Source organism: Malaclemys terrapin, chromosome 7 (genome assembly GCF_027887155.1).
Source record: "Malaclemys terrapin pileata isolate rMalTer1 chromosome 7, rMalTer1.hap1, whole genome shotgun sequence".
Taxonomy (NCBI): Eukaryota; Metazoa; Chordata; order Testudines; family Emydidae; genus Malaclemys; species Malaclemys terrapin.
The window spans coordinates 113,303,875-113,317,596 of NC_071511.1; the positions used below are offsets into that span (position 1 = coordinate 113,303,875).

At 39.4% G+C, this 13,722-nt stretch overlaps 1 protein-coding gene across 3 annotated transcripts in view; it reads right to left on the bottom strand.

The window, feature by feature from the left end:
* Positions 1–1,164: 1,164 nt before the first annotated feature.
* The window catches only part of SLC18A2 (solute carrier family 18 member A2), a 55,498-nt gene continuing 42,940 nt past the window's right edge, over positions 1,165–13,722 (bottom strand). For all 3 annotated transcript variants that reach the window (XM_054033760.1, XM_054033759.1, XM_054033761.1), the window contains 6 exons: positions 10,451–10,529; positions 10,140–10,191; positions 9,593–9,656; positions 8,532–8,651; positions 7,598–7,731; positions 1,165–3,192 (listed from right to left, as the gene is read on the bottom strand). In XM_054033760.1, coding sequence (XP_053889735.1) covers positions 3,085–3,192; positions 7,598–7,731; positions 8,532–8,651; positions 9,593–9,656; positions 10,140–10,191; positions 10,451–10,529 — 557 coding nt within the window. In that variant the 3' untranslated portion in view covers positions 1,165–3,084. The remainder of the gene's footprint in view (positions 3,193–7,597; positions 7,732–8,531; positions 8,652–9,592; positions 9,657–10,139; positions 10,192–10,450; positions 10,530–13,722) is intronic.

Below are 13,722 nucleotides of genomic sequence, written 5' to 3' on the forward strand. Positions count from 1 at the left end.
GACTTACTTCTTTCCTTGGGCTGAAGTTTGATTTTTTTTTTTTAAATTGATCGACAAATTTGTATCATATAAACATTTTAAGGCAGAGAATTGTTTGGAAATAAATGTCAAGGCCATGACAAATTCTAATAATCTATTTTACTACCCCATTACACATTGCAAAATCCAAATCCCAAATGAACACAGTCATAATTTGCAGACCCCATTTCTCACTTATTTCACTGGTCAAAACATGAATTTCATATGTACCATTACCTAGCCATGCAACTAGCTTCATTGTTAAATCTCACAGTTGAAGCTATTTTTAAAAAATGCGAACCTTGAAAATACAAATTACTACTATTAAAGAAAACTGTAGAAAGGATATTGCTCTGCAGGGCAGTTTACATATAGTTGGTGTTGCAACCAATGCGGTGGACTGAAGGAACTGTTAACAGACTTGCCAAATCTCCGTCTCTGTTGATTAAAAATGTTTGTCCTCCAAATACTTTGTGGGGCATAGAAGGAATCATTTTCTTGTATTTTAAGTGTGTCGGAAACTACAGAAATGCTGTCAACCCTATTGCATCAATCAAATATAATAAAAGACAGCCACGTGCAAAATTAGTTACTAGCATAAGTCAGTTTTCAGACTCTGTCAAAGTCTCTGCTGTGATCCTTCATACTTTGTAGGGAGTCGATTCCTGCTGTGGTGTGGCCTCATAACTGCTATTTACTTACACATGTCCATTCAGGAGTGAACAGTCTCCTGTATGCCTTGTAATGCCTTCTACATCTGTTTGCAAAAATTAAAATTTGGATCAAAAATCATTTGTCAGATTGCTTGGGAGCTCATTTTACATTAGCAGGTTATACACTGGCATCTTGTCTCCTGGCGTGGAAACGTTTAACCTGCCTGTTAGAAATCATAAATAGACTAGGTATGAGTTGAATGTTGCTTTTCTAGGAAGTTGATAAATTCTGATTACCTTCTTTCCACTTCTTGGTGTGTGCAAACCATAACGGCATAGAAAATGGTGAGATAGTTACCATATTGTGTTGCAATAAATCGTAAACTTATTTTAGATTACTTTTTATTTATTTTATGTAGTCTTACTGCATAATTATCAACAAAGCAATACTTGAGATTTGATTCACAGCATTTCCATACTTTCTGACCATACTATATACGCTTTACAAAACCATATGTAAACATAGAGTATCTGCTGTAGTACATAAAACATCTGCTGATACATGAAAGAAGGCACATAAAGATTTTAATTTACAAACAAAAACTACATGTAAACAACACTAGATTAAAAAACATACTTCAGTTTTTTGTTGAGTGTTTACTTTAGAAGTTCGATTTTTCTCAGTGCAGATAAGTAGATTGTCTAATGCAGTACTTTCATTGCATTAGATTTAGTCTCATCAAATAACTAGAGGTATTGATAATGAGCTATCTGTTACTTTTCCATTATTTTGGCTAAATTTATAATTTGACTTCATTTTCAAATAGAAGAAACATACAAACAACATTTCTAGACATGTAGGCAAATCAGTGTAAAATAGGTTTTAGTCAAAGCTATCGAAGTTGAGTCCTGCAAGTAAGATGTTAAATATAAATACTGTGGTACTGCAATGATCTTAACTAATTATAAAAATCCTGAAATGAATGTGTAAGTAGTACCTGAAATAAAGTTGAGATGACAAAAATAAAAGATCTGAATATAAAAATTGTAAATGACAAAGCTTCATGCTACTCTTAACTCTCTTGAAGGTATAATAGCCCACTTGTACATAAATAATTTTAGCAGGAGATATCAAATACTCTTCTGTCCAGTTTTCCCAGCACCAAGAATGTCTGGTTAGCTAAGACTACATTACAGGGCAAAAAAGTAAAGGCAATGTTTTAATTTTGGTTTTGTTGTATATTTACATATCCTTGGCCAGATCCTCAGCTGGTTTAAATTGGCATAGCTGAATTGATTTCAGTGGAGCTACATCTATATTTACATCAGCTGTAGTTTTATAACCCAATTTCACTCTGATACAACTGTAATCCCCAAAGAGGGGGTGGGGGGCGAGAATACAGATTTTGACCCTTATCTTTTGTTTCCTTAGTTGGCCTAGTGCTATTTTAGATTAATAGCCAACAAACACTGGCCTCTCAATTCATCCCTATATATCCAAAGTGAGTTCCTGACTTGAAACTTGCCCAGCATTCCTTCATACATCAGATGGAAACCATAGTATCGCCTGTGTGAGAGAGCAAATATACAGTTTCTTCTGAAGCTAGTGACAATACCCTTTAGTGGATGAGCCAGCGAGAGTCACTGGAGTTAGAGCAGTACCCATCCTTCAGAAACACGTTTTAACTTTTTTAGCAATACACTGATATGTCTGAAAACAATTTTTGTTTTTAAAAAAAGTTTTATTTTCTTACCGTAAGGTCTCAGTATGCCATCAATTTTATGCAGAGCTCACCTTTGGAATCATCTGGGGAGCTCTGCAAAGAAACCAAAATTGATGGCACTGTATGACCCTGAGCTGAGTAACTGGTAATAATGTGCTGTCTTAATTCTAGACTTTATCTCTTGTGAATGTGCTTCAAAGAGCACAGTACATTTAATAGAGCTGAGAGTTGAATAGGTTGTGTATTCTTTGAACTTCACATTTTTTTTAATCAGAGGAATAATTAATAGAAACATTTTACTGTCAAGAACTCATTACCCACTAATGAGTCCAAACTATGAAATCTTATGTCATTGTCCATGAATAAGATTTAGAAAATTATAGTTTGGATTCAAGTGTTTATACAGCTTTAACTACACAGTTAATCAAAAATATACTGTATAATATTTAATAAAATTAAATACATAAAATAAAGTTTTCAACACTATACAAACCCCTATAAAAGCTATTTTCTCTTTATAAGGCAGTTGGCAATCTGCATTATAACCATGGGAAATAAATAATATACCTTTGGTTTTTTTACTATTTCACCATTAAAAGTACAGTACACCTAAAACATATTTCTGTATGAGATGTTTCACAGGAAACACTGCATTGTGTACACCAATATACTCAATATGGCTTTTAATATTATTCATCACTTTCAGATTCTTCATCATCACCTATTGGATATGACTGGATGTTGTTCTGAGTATACATTTTTGTTTTAAGGGGACAGTTATGATCCATGAGTATTGCCTAAAAGAAAAAAGAGCAGGGGTATTAGCATATCTGCTAAACATTTTAATGATGTCTGCAGCTGACTGTTTTTCACAAAAAGCCACACAACTTCAGCCACTGTTTTAGGGACTGATTCTTCTTTATTAAAGTCAGCGGTAAAACCTTTGTTGAGTTCAACTAGAGTAGGATCAAGCCCATAAAGAATATTATAGGTAAAAGCCTGACCCCATTGAAGTCAATGGCAAAACTTCTATATATAGAACTTCAGTGGGGCCAGGATTTCACCCTGTGTCACTAACTTGAAATGTGTGTTACAGATGTGAATTTACAGTTACATTTTGCATCATTTCCACTCCATGCATCTGCTGAAGTGGGTTCTAGCCCACGAACGCTTATGCCCAAATAAATTTGTTACTCTCTAAAGTGCCAGAAGGACTCCTTGTTGTTTTTGTTGTTAATCTGAATCACAAGAGAGCAGAATACCATTGCTTTAAGGAATGGTTCTATCCTGGGTCACTTGATTTCCCCACCATCTCCACCTCTGACACATCAAAGCAATGTGAATAATCCACACCACGACTACTGTTCAGAATGTTACCAGTTACCCCCTACACATGGAGAAAATTTTCTTTTCTGATTTCAGAAACCAATTCAAACTTGTAGCATCTATTCTACTCTTATACAGTGGACCAAATTCTGCTCTTAAGGTATGTCTACACTGCAATTAAACACTGCAGCTGACCTGTCAGGTGACACAGGCCCACGGGGCTCGGGCTGTAAAATCATGATGCAGACGGTTGGGCTCAGGCTGGAACTGAAGCTCCGTGACCCTGCAAGAGGGGAGGAACCCAGACGCTGGGCTCAAGCTCAAACATCTACACTGCAATTCTACAGCCCCACAATCCTGAGTCAGCTGCCACGGGCCAGCCAGCGGGAGTTAATTGCAGTGTAGACATACCTTTAGTTACCAATGAAACTGGTAGCCCAAATTAATTCCTGGAATATCCCAGTGTAAATTTTATTGACTGAAGTTGGGCCACTGTGAGTTGTAACTGTAATATCAGGTTTTGTCTGTGAGAACAGAGTTTGGCGACCTGTTTATTTGTATTTAATGCTAACCTATAAAAATCCAGTTATTGCAATGGAAGGCCACTAACTACAAACCATTGACGACATATTCTATTGATAGATTATGGCTTTTTATTAATCATGCAAAGTGAATAATGTAGGAAACAGCCTTTATGTCCTCTTAATCAAAATTGAAAGCAGAGCAGTGCCAGATCAGTGACATGCAACAAGTTACTTAGAGAATAGTGAACTATGCAGTTATTTGAATTATGGTAGCACTTATAGGCCCCAATCAAGGTTGGGCCCCTCATGAGGTGCTGTATTAATGTCTGATTGAAGAATTTACACATCATAGGTGTAATCCGGGCCTCACTGAAGTCAGTGACAAAACTCCCCTTGCCTGCAATAGGGTTAGGATTTCAGTCCATAGAAGTGCAAAATAGCAATTTTAGCAAGATTCCTAAATATATTGCAAGAGAGTTAAATTCACATTAGTGTCAAGGATCATCTTTTTGGTTTGTCCTGTTGTCCCTGAGATTTTTTTTAAACTGAATTTTGGGAAGACTTTGTATATCAAACTAGAGCAATATAGCTATAAGAATTTCTTGCCTACATACAATGTTAAAAGATCCTTCAGTTTAGTTAGAAATTATACAATACCTTTTTTTAAAAGGTACACCGAATGTTTCTTTGCCCCCAAATATAGTTCTGTTTTTTCTTGGGTTTGCAGGTTGCTGGTTATAGTTCATTCACAGGTCAGTCTGTTATTTACATGTGTACTCAGAGTCATGATGAGTTCACAAAAGCAGAACTAAATGCCAACTCCCCATTCTATTGAATTTTAGTGGAAAAGCCGCAAGTTATAGTGAATGATGGGTAGTTTTACTAATGGTGATGTTGTAGCTACATTTTCCATTTCATCATGAGTGCTTCATCAGTCTTGGATTTTCATCCATCATAATCTGCTCCTTACTGCTTTACCAAATAAATCAGTGAAGAAGAGTAAAGGGGGAAAGGGACCAGAGAAAAGAAAAGTGCTGCTTGTGCATGTTATGCTTGAATTCAGTTTTCATTTTCCATCAGTGTGGTTTAATGTGGCAACTGAACTAAAAAATGTATCACCTATCCTGGCTGGTATGAAGAATGTCATCTTATGGGATGAAAAATGCATGTTTTATAAAAAAAAAAAAAAAAAAAAAAACCCTCAGTAAGTTTCCATCCATCAGCCTAAAACCACTGACATGGGCAATTGCCCCCCTGTTCTATAACTACCCTAGTGGCTACAATCCTCATAGATGCACTCCAGCAATTAAGCTTTGGCTGTTTTCTGAGTTGAATCACTTTCCCCAAGTATATTTCTTTCTCTAAATGGCATACTTCCCTGGCTTCTGGCTTATTCTTCCTTCCTCAGGCCTCCCTTTTGGGAACCCCAGGTGTTTGTTTTGGGTTTTTTTCATAGGTGCAGTGAGGCTCTCCTGCTCTTGAAGTGCCTACGTTTTCTCCTCTTGGCTGGCTCTCTTTTTGATAGGAAATGTCCCTCTTATGTTTCCTCTGACCAAATCTTCTTCTGCCTTTCAAACAGATTTTCCAAGAAACAAGCATCTGCACATAGCAAAGACTGAAACAAAGCTACAGACCTTGTTTGCCTAAGTTTATATCTCTGGCAAACAACAGTAGTTAGTTATTTCTCCTCTCCTGTCCCTACCTCTAATCACTGTAGAAAATGATCACAAGGGCCCCTGCATAATTACTTTTTGCTATCCTAAGTGTAAAAGTGACTGCACCTGGCTTACTTAAGGAGTACATCTTGGGTAAGAGTCAGCATTCTTCCAAGTTGGGAAGGACCCAGGTCCCCTAGGAGGAAGTATTGGGCTAGACCTGCAGTTCCATGGGGCTTGGAGAGATGGTGTAGCCAGTATCGTACTGGGTCTGTAGGGCTGTCTGGGTCCTGGAATCAGAATACTGGTCATTCTACATTGTTCTGGCTGTATTTAACGTAATGATGAGGCTGTACCATCTCTCTTATGGTAGCCAGGAAGCTGGAAGAGGCTTAAGAGCAGAGCAGTACATCAGCTCCAGTGGTAAGGATCTTGGGGCTTGGACCAAGCAGAAGGAATGTAGGTGACTGAAGAAAGGAGATAATGGGAAGGGGCAGTAGAAGAGGGAGTTATGGAGGGAAGGGAGAGGGGGCAGCAGATTTCAAGGAGGGGAGGGGAGCTGTGGAAGTGGGGGAGGTTTAGGTTGGATATTAAGAAAATCTTTTTCACTAGGAGGGTGGTGAAGCACTGGAAGGGGTTACCTAGGGAGGTGGTAGAATCTACTTCCTTAGAGTTTTTAAGGTCAGGCTTGACGAAGCCCTGGCTGGGATGATTTAGTTGGGAATTGGTCCTCATTTGAGCAGAGGGTTAGACTAGGTGATCTCCTGAGCTCCCTTCCAACCCTGATATTCTCTGGCAAGAGGAATAGGAGAGCAGTGAAAGAACGAGGTGAACAAGAAGTGGGCCATGGCACAAGAAGGCAGGGGGGAAACTAGTAACAACTGCCTTACACAAGGCTAGCTTGGAAGCAAACAAGGCTGAAGATAATGTACATGATAAGATTGAGGCATATGATGATGTGAGAAAAAAGAAACAAAAGGAAACTCAAGACAAGGCCTTGCTGCAGCTACAGCCAGGAAAAGAGGTCCAATTAACTTGTAAGAGGGGTGGCAAAAAGGAGGAATAAAGAGGAGATGGGGATGGAGCAAAATACATTGTAAAGGGCCTTTAAGGGTATGTGCATACTGCAATTACACACACTCAGCCGGCCTGTGCCAGCTGACTTGGGCTCAGGTCAGGGGCTATTTAATTGTGATGGAGAAATTTGGGCTCCAGCTGCAGCCCAAGCTCCGGGACACTCCCACCTGGCCTGGTCCTAGAACCTGGGCTTCTGCCCAAGCTTGAATGTCGACACCGTAATTAAACATTCCCGTGAGCCTGAGTCAGCTGGCATGGGTTTTTCACTGCAGTGTAGACATACCCAAAGAGTACAGTAGAAATGACAAAGAAATAGTCCATCATAAACATGGACTCGATGAACCTCCGCAAAACACTTTTCCGGAGGTAGGAGGAAAGCAAATAGAGCAAATCTGAGTTTGAGGTTTCCACACCAGAGGCGCTGCAGGATTTCATACCGAGTCCAGCCATTACACTGTTGGGGAACAACGTTTGGGCCCTTATTGCTTTGAGTCAAAGCAATCCTGCAATGCAGAGATGGCAGAAAATCCCTGGGTCCTTTGGTTGTCTGGATAATTAGTGCTAGAGAAGTATAAATAAGGCGTTGTTCATTTTACTGCAAAATAACATTTTCTGCTTACCATTTTTTCTTCCTTAGCAGGTGGACTTCGAAGGAAAAAACATAGAGGAGCAAAGAGAATATCCACAATTCCTATAATTGTCATGAGCCATGGAAATCCAATTGCCTTTGCAATGGCACCACCAGCAGAGGGACCTTTTGGAAATAAAAAGCTCTTTCTAAATACTGCAAAATATTTATGATAATCACGGGGGGCAAAAATATTTTTAAATACAAAAGTCATGATATAAAAATCCATTTAAGAAAAGTAAATACACCGCTACCCCCATATAACGCTGTCCTCGGGAGCCAAAAAATCTTGCTGCGTTTTATCGAACTTCCTGTGATCCGCCGGAGTGCGCAGTCCCGCCCCCTACCCCTCCCAAAGCACTGCTTTACCGCGTTATATCCGAATTCGTGTTATATCGGGTTGCGTTATATGGGGGTAGAGGTATATGCATTTAAAATTCATGTTTAAGCACAAAATGCTGTTGGGTACCAATCCTATGGCCACTGAAGTAATTGGAGATCATATATTGGTGTCAATGGGCATGGAATCAGAACTCTTCTACACTGTTCTTGCACCACACCTAAGTAAATAGGCTAGGTGCAAGGTTCCATGGCACAGTGCACTGAGGGGAAGACAATGGAATCCTTCTCCAGCCAGGCAAAGGAGAAACCACTGCTGTAGCTTCGGGTACTATAATGCCCCTATACTGGGGACCTAACGTCCTTGACTAGCACCTACCCTTCCCCATCACGGCATATAGGAGGTGTGGAATTTCCATATAGGCTGCCAGCATTCTGTTCCCCTACCAACCTAATGCAGCAGATTCACACCAGTTTTGCAGTTTATAGAGCCTTTAGTGCTCTGGGTATTTGCCCCAAGCCCTTTTTTAGTTTCTCTTTTCACGTCTATTAGATGCGTTACAAACAGGAGAAAATTCAGCCCTTACCTAATGCAAACCCCATGCAGAAGGCAACATCAGCTATTGCATACACACTGCCATAGACGGAAACATGACGCAGATCTACAAGGTAGCCCATAATTGGCATCATTGAGGAATCCACCATTCCTGATTATGATGATAGGAGGAAAATTGTATTTCATGAATCGGCTTTCATTTTTCTCTCTTAATATATTAACCTCATATGATCTAAAAAGATGTAAATGAAACTAGAAGAATGGTTAATCTAAAGAAGCTTTTAATAACATATTCCTATAGAAAACAAACTGTTCAGTCCAGGTTTATATATCTTTGCTTATGCCTATGACATAAAGGATTGTACTAGTTTCAAGTCTGTCATTATTATTATGCTGTACTTCACATGAATGATCTGTGAGCTGTTTTCACTGTGAGTACAAAAGCCGCATGAGTTATCCGATCAAAAAGCTACATGACATTTGTGGTTTATAAACATTACTGTAATTTTTTCTACACTTACTAAAAGTCCTTTGTGTTTGCAGACACTTCAGAATACCTGCTAAATATCAAATTACTAAGCCATCTGTCAACTTCTGTACCCTGTAATCATTAAAAAATCCCACTCAAGTTTCACTGCATGGTCCATTATAAGCAAACACATTCATGTGTACTGTGACGAGAGGGCACAAGATATGCTAGGGGATTTACGCTGGGTCAGCAGTAAGTCGAGTGTGTTTGCTTCTATGTAAATGTCAGGCAATAGTAAAGTGCTGGGGTTTTTTGTTTTGTTTTGTTTTTTAACAATGCATTGCTAGAATTCTGGGACATCTTAAAAGATCCATTGAGGTCAGTGGAGTTATTCCCAGGTAACAGAGGTCAGAATCTAGTCCAGTTGCTGAAAGTCTAGGTTGAACACCCTTGAGTGTAGGCCTTAAAACTATTGCTAGTCTACTGACAAATTTGTTTCAGAGTGTAACCTTGGGTGTTGCCCATTCAGAATGGCAACAAAAAGAATCCTTGATGTAATTCTGTACTAATGTTATTTTTCTAAATAAACAGCAAAATATGTACATACAAGTAATTTTACTTACCAATGGCAAACCCGACCCCAAAATTTGGTGCTATGAGCCCGTATATGTTTTTGGCAAATGGTACCTGCAAATTAAATTTCAGAGATTTAAGTATAACCCATAACATCTTGCTAATGGGATCATTGTCTTTTTCGTAAATAAATACTCAAAACAATTGATTTAACTGTTTAGTATGGCAGCATGGAGCAATTGGTACAGAAATACAGATGAAAACATAATTGTTTTGCATGATTGTGTCATAACAAATACTTATTGCATTTAATTACAGCTTATAATAGCTGTTGATTAGGATGCAACTCTAAGAAATTATGGTTCTTATTCTTCAACTCTTTGGTCACTTACTGCAACATGATAAGCACTCTCTAGAAGGCAATTTTTGTTGAAAGCACTTAGGATTGATTAACAAACTGATGTTTAAAAATGCATCACAAGCAGAAACTTCAATAAAATCTCATGAGCAAAATACATACTCAAAGTTAATATATACATTTTTTTGAGCTGAGTTGAATTTGTAGTTCGTTCTGCTGACGTGTCAATTTTTACTCACACATAAAATGCTTATTCCCACGATTATCATCCCAAGTAGAGCACAAAGCCACCTATCAAAGGAGAAATGTTCTCTCTTAGACATCAAACAAATGCAGATTTGTTAGAAATGGTCTGAAATTCTTCAATGCTATTTCTAAGATAGTGCAGGATTATGTAACCAAATACGTAACATGATTTATTTAAATGAAATTTCAGGTTAACAATATCTAATACAATCTAATGATTTCTATTATAAAGTAATTGCCTGAGGAAAAACTGGAAATGCTACATGAATATGCTGAAGGATTGTGGTTTTTTAATTAAGCATACCTTCCCATTTTGTGTGCAAGTACCCCAAAAATATTAGTTCCAATAAGATAAGAGATACTAGCTGGAAGGAAAGCGACGCCTGGAAAATATGAAAAAAACATTTTATCAACAATGATTTCAGTGAAGTGAAAAACTAATAAGTTCAGACACAGCAATTGTGATTAAAACAATCTAATGGAATCCTGGAGCCTGTACCAAAGCATTAAATATCCGGTTTGTTCCAGCCCTTTCATGGAATCTAACAAGATTATCCATCAAATGCAATACCATTGTGACGCCTTCAAAAAGAGTATTTCAGTATCAGCTATAAGAATCTCTGTATGTGTGTGAGAAAGAGACAACAAAATTATATTCAGAATAAATATAATAAACGTTGGGCCAAATCATGACCCATTCTGCGTGACACTGCAAGGGATAAAAGGGTGTAAGGGGGTGCCTCCCTCTAACTTCCTTACACCAATGTGCCTTACTGCTGCTTCTGCCAGGCAGGGAACTGCCATCTTTACAGAGCTGCTACATCACCCCCTTCTGCAGGTGGGCAGGAAGAGGCACATTGAAGGGGCAGAGTCAAGGTGCCTCTCTCTCCTGCCAAAACCTAGTCCTTTGTTAGGCAGGAATTAAAGTTAAGAGTACATCTCAGTAACTTAAAGGTAAAAAAAAAAAAAATCTTAGAACACTACTGTTTTGTTAAAAAGTCATTTACAGAGCTAATATATTCAGTTAAAGCTAAAGCCCCACCACCCAGGGCTGAAGCCCTTGGGCTTTGGCTTGGCCCCAGGCAGTGGGCTTTGGCTTTGGCCCTGGCCCCAGACTCCAACAAGTCTGAGCCAGTCCTGGCAACCCCATTAAAATGGGGTTGCAACCCACTTTGGGGTCCTGACCCACAGTTCGAGAACCGCTGTGTTAGAGGGTAAACTAGGATTTTAAGAGGTTCAAGTGTGCCTGGTGAGTCCAGCCCTCTTCCCCTGCATCACATGACAGAGAGCAGGTGACTGAGAACCAGGCCTAGTGAGAAAGATAAGAGGAAGCCTGCCCTCAGTAGGAGAAGAAAACTGGTAGAAATAGTACTATACTTGTAAGGACTAATGTTTTCCTGGTAAAGGACATTGAGGGAGGTTGTTTGTGGAAGACAGTAGGAGAAGAGTCAGAGAAAAAGGTGCTGTAGGAACTGGCTCTGGAAACCAGTGGAACAGGACAGTTGGCCTTAGGGCAGGTGATTGTCCCCAATTCAGGGTCCCAAGGACTGTAGTAGGGAGGACATGAGCTGCCTGGAAAGATGGTGAGGAAAATGCTGTGCTGAGGAGAGGAGGACTACTGAGCATTGGGGAGGGTTACAGGACCCTTAGTTTGTCCTGGAACGGCTCTTGCTTTAAGTCCTCTAGCCAAAACAGCAAGTCATCAACAATCCCAGATCAACTGAGGCCTCGGGTCAGAAGCTGAAGTAGTGCATTCATCCTGATGTTGGATAAGGTAAGCTGCTGCTATGCAACTATATGGATACAGTAAAGTTGATGTACCATCCCCATTTTTTTTTCCAAAAGAGTTTTAAGAAGTCCAGTCTGTGGCTGCAGTACACATGAGAAATATGCTGTATTTTGCCCATACTGTGCATGGAGCACTGAATATGAACCAGAAAGCAATGTTCTTAAAATGTTTTTCATATTTGAGTCTGATATTTAAGAGCTAGACTGTTGCTCTCCTTCTAACTCTGAATAAGGCGTGGTGTGCAACTTCCCTGCTCCAACAAGAGCATCCCAGAAGCCTGTTCCCTGGATCTCTGACCCTGAGCAAGGGGGTGGAGTAATCTGCTGCTGACTCATATTAGCAGATTACTTCCCCCTCTGCATCAACTCAGTTTCACCCTTCTCTGCTCACAAGGCGGGAGTAGCAGCTTTATAGAGCTTGCTCTCCCCACTGCACCTGAGAGGCAGGGAGCTAGGGGAAAATCTGACTTCTCTGGGTAGGTACCCAGGACAGGGTGGTGTTTTGTGACTGTGCTAACCTTTGTTTTTCATGTAAGTGTTATAATGTCATGCTGTAAACTTAGGAGGCTTGTGTGGGTAGATATACTAGGTCTGTATCTAATGGCACTCTTATAGCTCATGACAAGTGGTATCTTTGTGAATGGGAGTGAGAATGGTGTTCGCCTAAGTGGACATTTGCACAGTATCTCTTTCTGAAGTGTGTACAGCCATAAACAGTTGCTATCAGACTGTGTAAAGTGTCCTCGTTTTGTGATTATTGAAGGGATGGATCTGTCTGTTATGGAACATTAAGGCTGCTTAGTGTCTGGCCTTCCTAAGACATTGCTACGAGGATAAAGTTTAAGATGGTTTGGATTCCTAACTGCCTTTTCATACACTAAGATCTTTGAGTTTCTTAGACATGTTTAACATTAACTCTGTCTAGTTTTTAACTGTAATGTTCTTGTAAAATTTATATCAGGAATTTGGGGATAAACTGGAAAGAGTCAGAAGACATTTAGGGGGAGATTGACCTGGGCACTTAGGAAGGTGAGTGGATGAGGTGATGGAGGCAAAAAATTGCTTCACCATTGCCTCTTGCAGCCCCTCAAAAAACAAAACTAGCAGACCCCATGGAAGGATCAGGAATTACAGCAGTCCTTCAATGCCAGGGAGTGCACTGAAGGGTGCACATTGTTTAAAGGGATGGGAAGGAGGAGGAACCATGGCACAATCCCCTTTCTGATTAGCCAGCGGGGTGGGAGGGGAGGGAGAGGGGAGCAGTTTCCCTGTATACCAGAAAGCTCAGGGAGAGAACTGTGCCTCAGCAAAACATAACCTCTCTGCCAAGGCTCCTTCTGGGGCAGCTGAAAAAACAAGAAAAATGTTCCATATTAATCTGTATGACACACTCCTACAGAGCTTGAAACACTGAAAACTTGATGGGATTTTCTTTGCAATATCTTGCCTGTGTTTTTTTTTTTAATATATATATATATATATTTCCATATCTCTAGACTTGGAACAAAAAAGGAAAGAAAATAATTCATTGGCTGGAGAGTATAGAAGATGAACATTGCAGATGTATAGTACACTAATTTCATCTGGTAGTTGTTGTTAATAAAATCTATAGCAGTTATTGCCTTGGTAGTTAAACACTTTAAATAAACAAATATAACTTTAAAACACCAGGAGGCACAAAAAGTAAATCAAATAGTAAATGGAAATGAATGTGCCTAGTATTGTCTGAAGGTGACCAGAGTCTGACTCTACTGGACTGTTGAATAGAAAAAGTGCTGAAGGCAAGGG